Source organism: Chrysochloris asiatica, unplaced genomic scaffold (assembly GCF_000296735.1).
Source record: "Chrysochloris asiatica unplaced genomic scaffold, ChrAsi1.0 scaffold00105, whole genome shotgun sequence".
Taxonomy (NCBI): Eukaryota; Metazoa; Chordata; class Mammalia; order Afrosoricida; family Chrysochloridae; genus Chrysochloris; species Chrysochloris asiatica.
The window spans coordinates 11,036,827-11,042,741 of record NW_006408623.1 but is presented as its reverse complement, the minus strand read 5'-3'; the positions used below and the strand labels follow the sequence as shown (position 1 = coordinate 11,042,741).

Here is a 5,915-nt window from a genome sequence, read left to right as displayed (position 1 = left end):
CATTCCTACGTTGCTTGTGGGACGGTAAAATGGTGCAACCATTGTGGAAAACAATATAGTGATTCCTCACAATGTTGGAACTAGCAATGTCTTATTGTCAATCTCTCTAGTTGATATATATGCCCCTAATAAATAAGAACCATGACATGAGTGGATATGTGCGCACTCATGTTTGTCACAGCATTATTCATAATAGCAAAATGATGGAGACAGCCTAAATGTCCATCAACATAAGAATGAATAAATAAACTTTGCTATGTACACACAATGGAATACCACTAAACACTAAAGAATAACAATCAAATTGTAAAATACCTTGTAACATAGATGAACCTTGAGGACACCATGCTGACTGCCATTAGTGAATTATTAAAGGACAGTGATGAAAGGCATACACAAAAGTCGCTGTACCAAAAACAGATGGACAATGTTCAACTATTTCAAGAAGTATCGTATGATCAAGAACCAGAAAGACTGAACAAAGAAGTTCAAGCTGCTTTAAAGTACAAGTTTAAAATAATAATAATAAATAAATAAATAAATAAATAAATAAATAGGACTCCAGGAATTGGAGTCTATTACAAATTGAGATTTTAAAATTTCATGAATGGTTTTAGAGATGAGAGAGTGTTACAGAAATCTATCTGAGGCTTGTGGAGACAAAGATGCAACTTATTTTTTTGTTTGTTTCTTCCTTTTATTTCCATCTAGTGTAAACCCTAGGGAATTTCATGCTTCCCTGGCTGTTGGAGCCACTTTTAGGCTGTAGACTAAGGAAGGTAGTAGGCTGAGGAAGGAGCTGCATACAATAACCATCCTTGGGCAGGCTTTGATCCAAATCTGTAACATCAACCCTGGCCAGCCCTAGACTGGTTCTCACTAGGAGAACAGGCTGAATGGATGCATGGGGTAGAGAAAAAATAAAAGCATATTATCAAAAACACATGGTACTAAAGGAATAGGTCCAAACTGCACTGAAGGCATTGGTGAAAACTGAAGCTCCAATAACTGGCAATACACACTGAAATATTTCAATGAAGAGATGCAGCATTGGGATCTATGGTAATTGAATTCAAAAGAAGGACACCTGGCCAACCAATTCAAAGAGACCCATATGTGTTCCCATTTCAAAGAGAGGCGACCCAGCAGAATGTGTTAATCTTCTAACAATATCATTAATATCACATGAAAGAAAATTTTTTTCTGAAGACAATTCATGAATGGCTGCAATAACACATCAACAGAAAAATACCAGAACTTGAAGCCAGATTCAGAAGAGGACATGATATGAGGGATATCAGATGGATCGGGATGAAAGCAGAGAACATCAGAAAGATATTTACCTGTGCTTTATTGATTATGCAAAGGTTTTTGACTGTGTGGATAATTACAAGCTATAGATAACATTGTAAAGAATAAGTATTCCAGAACACTTAATTTGCTGGTGAGTAAACTATACATAGATCAAGAGGCAGTCATTCAAAGAGATATTGAAGGGTTTAAAATCAGTAACAGTGTGTACCAGGCTTGTATCATTTCACAATACTCATTCAATCTGTATGCTTAACAGAATCTGGATTATATGGCAAAGAAAGTGGTATCAGAATTGAAGGAAGACTCCTTAATAACCCAGGATATGCAGATGATAAAACATTGCTTACTGAAAATGAAGAGGACTTAAAGTACCTACTGTTGAAAATCAAAGACCACAGCCTAGCATAGATTGCACCTCAATGTAAAGAAAACAAAAATTCTAACAACTGTACCAATTAATGGCATCATTATAAATGGAGAAAATATTGAAGGTATCAGTGATTTAATTGTGCTTATATTCACAAACAGCACACATGGAAGCATCAAAAAAGAAATCAAATGACATTTTACATTAGACAAAGCTGCTGCATAAGACCTCTTTAAAGTGTTCAAGAGCAAAGATACTGGTGACACATGTTCCAGACTCACAGCAACTTACTAGTAAGACAAACTGACAAACAACTGGAGGACACAAATGTTTAGAGAAGCTTTATTTGTAATAGTCAAAAGCTAAAAACAATATAAATGTCTATCCGCAAACAGATAAATGAAATGTGGCATTGCATTTTTGACTAATAGAATATTGATCAAAGCTAAAAAGAGATGAATAACTGATACATACAACATTAGTGAATCTCGAATATATGCATAGAGAAAGAAGAGAAGTCAGACACCAATGAATGCATGTTTATATTCATTATATTTATATGAAATTCTAGATCATATGAAAATGATGTTTGGTGGAAAAAAATCAGAAGAGTGATTCCATTGAGAAGTGAGGTAAGGGAAGGGACAGGAGGGAACTTTATGGGCTGATGGTCATATATCTTGATGGAGGTTTCAGTCACAGCTGTATGCATTTGTCAAAACTAAGGAAATGTACATCTATATTTATGTAATCCTTGATTAAAAATTTACTACAAAAAGAAAAAAAATTAACAAATGTTGACTTCTAATAAATGATAGGCATGCAGAAATACCTATGAAGTGTACTGATCCTTGAAAATTACTTTGAATTGCAAAAACAGCAAAATAGCTAAATGGATGAAAAAGTGAATAATAAATGTAGTATCAAATTAACAGAAGAAAGTAGATATGGGTTCAGAGGTGTTCATGGTAAATTTTTTCAACTTTGTATGTGCAATGTGATATTCTATTGTTTTTAAACCTTGCATAATAAACTGAAAGTTTTAGCTCTGGACATAATATTGGTGGTCAAGATTGGCACTAGATGTAGGTAGACCAGTTAGAAGGTGTCATGTCACCCACTAGGAAACCTATGGCAACACGTGTAAGTGTTAAAAGTGAAAGAAAAAAATGAATGTGATGATGTTCATGTTAAACAACTGGATTTGGATATTGTCTGGATACAGAAGCTAAGAAAGAATATCAAGAATTTTTCAATAACTTACTCTTGCAACTAGATGTTGGTGAAACTGAAGGTCATGCACATAGACCAATTACATGAGATCCCTGAAATATTTCCAAAAATCTACAACAGTTTCTTAAATCAGAGGGTCCAGGGTAGTTCTGAACTCTAGAATAAATCAAGGGTCTGAGTATGATGCTGTAGGACAGGTACTAAACTTTTAACCTCAATATTGGCACGTCAAGCCCATCATCTGTCCCTTGGAAACCCTATGCCAGGTCTCTACGAGTTGGAACTGACCTAAAGACACTCAATCACAACAGCGCTAGCTGAGTAGTTTTATAAATGGGTCCAGGGTTAGGTTAGGACTATAGCTATAAATTTGTACATCACTGTCAAAGATTTATAATAAATGCAGCTAGGGAACAGATAAAATTACTAAGATACAAGAGAGATGGGCTGAGGCAATGAAGACTATCAACTTTCAGAAGCTGGAAACAAAATAGTGGAAAGAAAACTTATGAAGAGCTGATCATAGTTGAAAAGAAACTTAGGAAGAACTGAACACATACAAACAATTTCAATAAATTTTGTAAAACTAAAGACAAAAGATAACTCCTTCCTGCCAAGGTAGTACTGTAAGCTGAAGAATGATGATCCCTTTGGTGGAAGGGGAAAAATAGAACTATGCCTCTTTTCTGCAGGTCTTACAAGTGGAGACTGGGTTATACATGTCTTACCTTTCTGCCACGCAAAAACCAATAATGCAATGTATGGTGAGGAGTGACCACTCTTGGGTTTCCTGGATCCACACCAAGAAAGCTAGGTCAAAAAACTAGTTATAGGTGAAGTCTTTGCTGGTGTGTGTCCTGAAGTTTCCACATAGAGGCACACAAAGTAATGTGCTCAGGGGTCCTCATGGCCAAACCCAAACTCCAACCTAAAAGAAATGATAGTGACACCCTCTAGATGAAGCCTTGCTGCTGGGTGTCAACCCCCCTCACTCACAGTAGCCTTGGTTGCACCAACAGAATCATGAGTGAGTAAAGGTCCAAGTAAATCACTGGGCAGGCAGCACATGGGAAGCTCCTTTTTTGTAAAAATCAACTCATTAGTTACATTCTTCCCCTTTGCCGCCTGTTTTTGATTATCAGTCATACTTTGAAATGAACAACATTGACACTAGAAGAATTCATATGGCCACGCTATTTCCTCACCAGGAGGATGGGGCCACCTTCTGCAGTGCAGCTTTCACATCTTTGTTCCTTAGAGTGTAGATGAGTGGGTTCACAGCAGGGCTGACTGCTGTGTACAACACAGTCACAACCTTGCCATTTTCCATTGAGGCACCAGAGCCCGGAAGGAAGTAGGTGTAGATGAGAGTGGAATAGTACCAGGTGACCACCAGGAGGTGGGAGGAGCAGGTAGAGAAGGCTCGGCGCTTGCCCGAAGCTGAGCGGATGCGGAGGATGCTGGCCACTATGTAGCCATAGGAGGCCAGAGTGAGAAAGAAGTTGACCACACCGAAGTAGACATCAGCAATGATAATCATGACATTGTTTAGGAGTGTGGGGCTACAAGACAGCAGTAACAGTGAGGGGGCTTCACACAAGAAATGCTGGATGTGGTTGGGGCCACAAAAGGTCAGCTTTGTAATGAGGCCTGTGTGCACTGATGTGTTGACAACACCAAATGTCCACACAGCTACAGCTAACAGTGCACACAGTGGCCAACTCATGATGGTGCCATATCGTAGTGGCTGGCAGATGGCCACATAGCGATCAAACGCCATGGCTGTGAGCAACAGCAATTCAGCACCAAGGGACCAGGTCAAGAAGAAGAGTTGAGTTAGGCAGCCCTGAAAGGAGATGGTGTCCACCTGGAACATCAAGCTCTCCAAAAGCTTGGGGAGAACAGTGGTTGTACAGACAATGTCCAAAATGGCCAGGTTGAAAAGGAAGAAGTACATAGGGGTGTGCAGACCTGGGCTCAGAGTGACGACTGTGAGGATGAGGCCATTTCCTGCAAGAGCTGTCAGGTAGAGGAGGAGGAAAATGATGGAGAGCAGGCCCCGGACCAGTGGGTCTTCTGAGAATTCTTGCAGAATGAACTCCACTACAGCTGTTTGGTTGCCTGCTGACATCTGGATGAATCTCTTGGGTCCTGTTCAGAAGAGAGCACAAAATGATGGGTGTCGTGGTCTTCAACTAAGGCAGTGATCACAACCCACCAGAACTTGCATCTTCACCATGAAAGCACAAAACCAAGGAATCAATGCATCTTTTCATCTTAGGGTAGTCAGGGACTTACCTCTCACTCTGGAGTCTCCTAAGAAGCCCCACTTGGCCCTGATGATAACCCTTCCTCACAGCTTTCCCCATTTGTCACCAACAGGTCTGTCCCCAGCATCACACAGTCACTTACACAGTGAGCACAGAATGAGCCTGTATTCACTTTAACTTGGAAAATATCCTTCCTGATCCAGGGATTAACCAGTCTATTCTGCCTCTTAGTGTCCAGGACTCAACCTTGGTCAACCTAAGCACCAGGATAAGTACCTGATCTTTGCAACCCAAGAAGAAAAGCTTTGGTTGCAGCTGGGGCATCTAGGACTCTATACTCAAAGAACAACACAGCTACAGGGAAAAGAGAGACCGACAGAGTCAGCTGTCGACTTACCTGTGCAGGTGTCTCAGGCACAGGCATTACTGTCCAGCCAGCCTCACACACTTTAGGCTGCTCTCCAAGAATTTCCAGACCCTCGTAAGGGAATTCCCCTAGCAACTGATCCATAGGCAGGAAACCCAACCCTAGTTTGAAATCTATCCCATTAATCCTGAAATAGTAGGAAGCCCATTCCTTCAAGGAGCACAAGGCTGTGTAGGGCTAGAGGCAGCAGGAATGGACACATGCAAAGTTCCATAACCTCCCCAACAATGCAGAAACCCAGAGGGCACACTTAGAGAGCAATGAGATTAATCAATATCAATTGTCCCTCCACTGAGGTCATTAC

At 40.1% G+C, this 5,915-nt stretch overlaps 1 protein-coding gene across 1 annotated transcript; it reads right to left on the bottom strand.

The window, feature by feature from the left end:
- Nucleotides 1-4,115: 4,115 nt before the first annotated feature.
- Nucleotides 4,116-5,045, bottom strand: LOC102837723 (olfactory receptor 13A1-like). Its single transcript, XM_006867511.1, has one exon. The coding sequence runs from the start codon at nt 5,043-5,045 to the stop codon at nt 4,116-4,118; it is 930 nt and encodes a 309-aa protein (XP_006867573.1).
- Nucleotides 5,046-5,915: the final 870 nt, after the last annotated feature.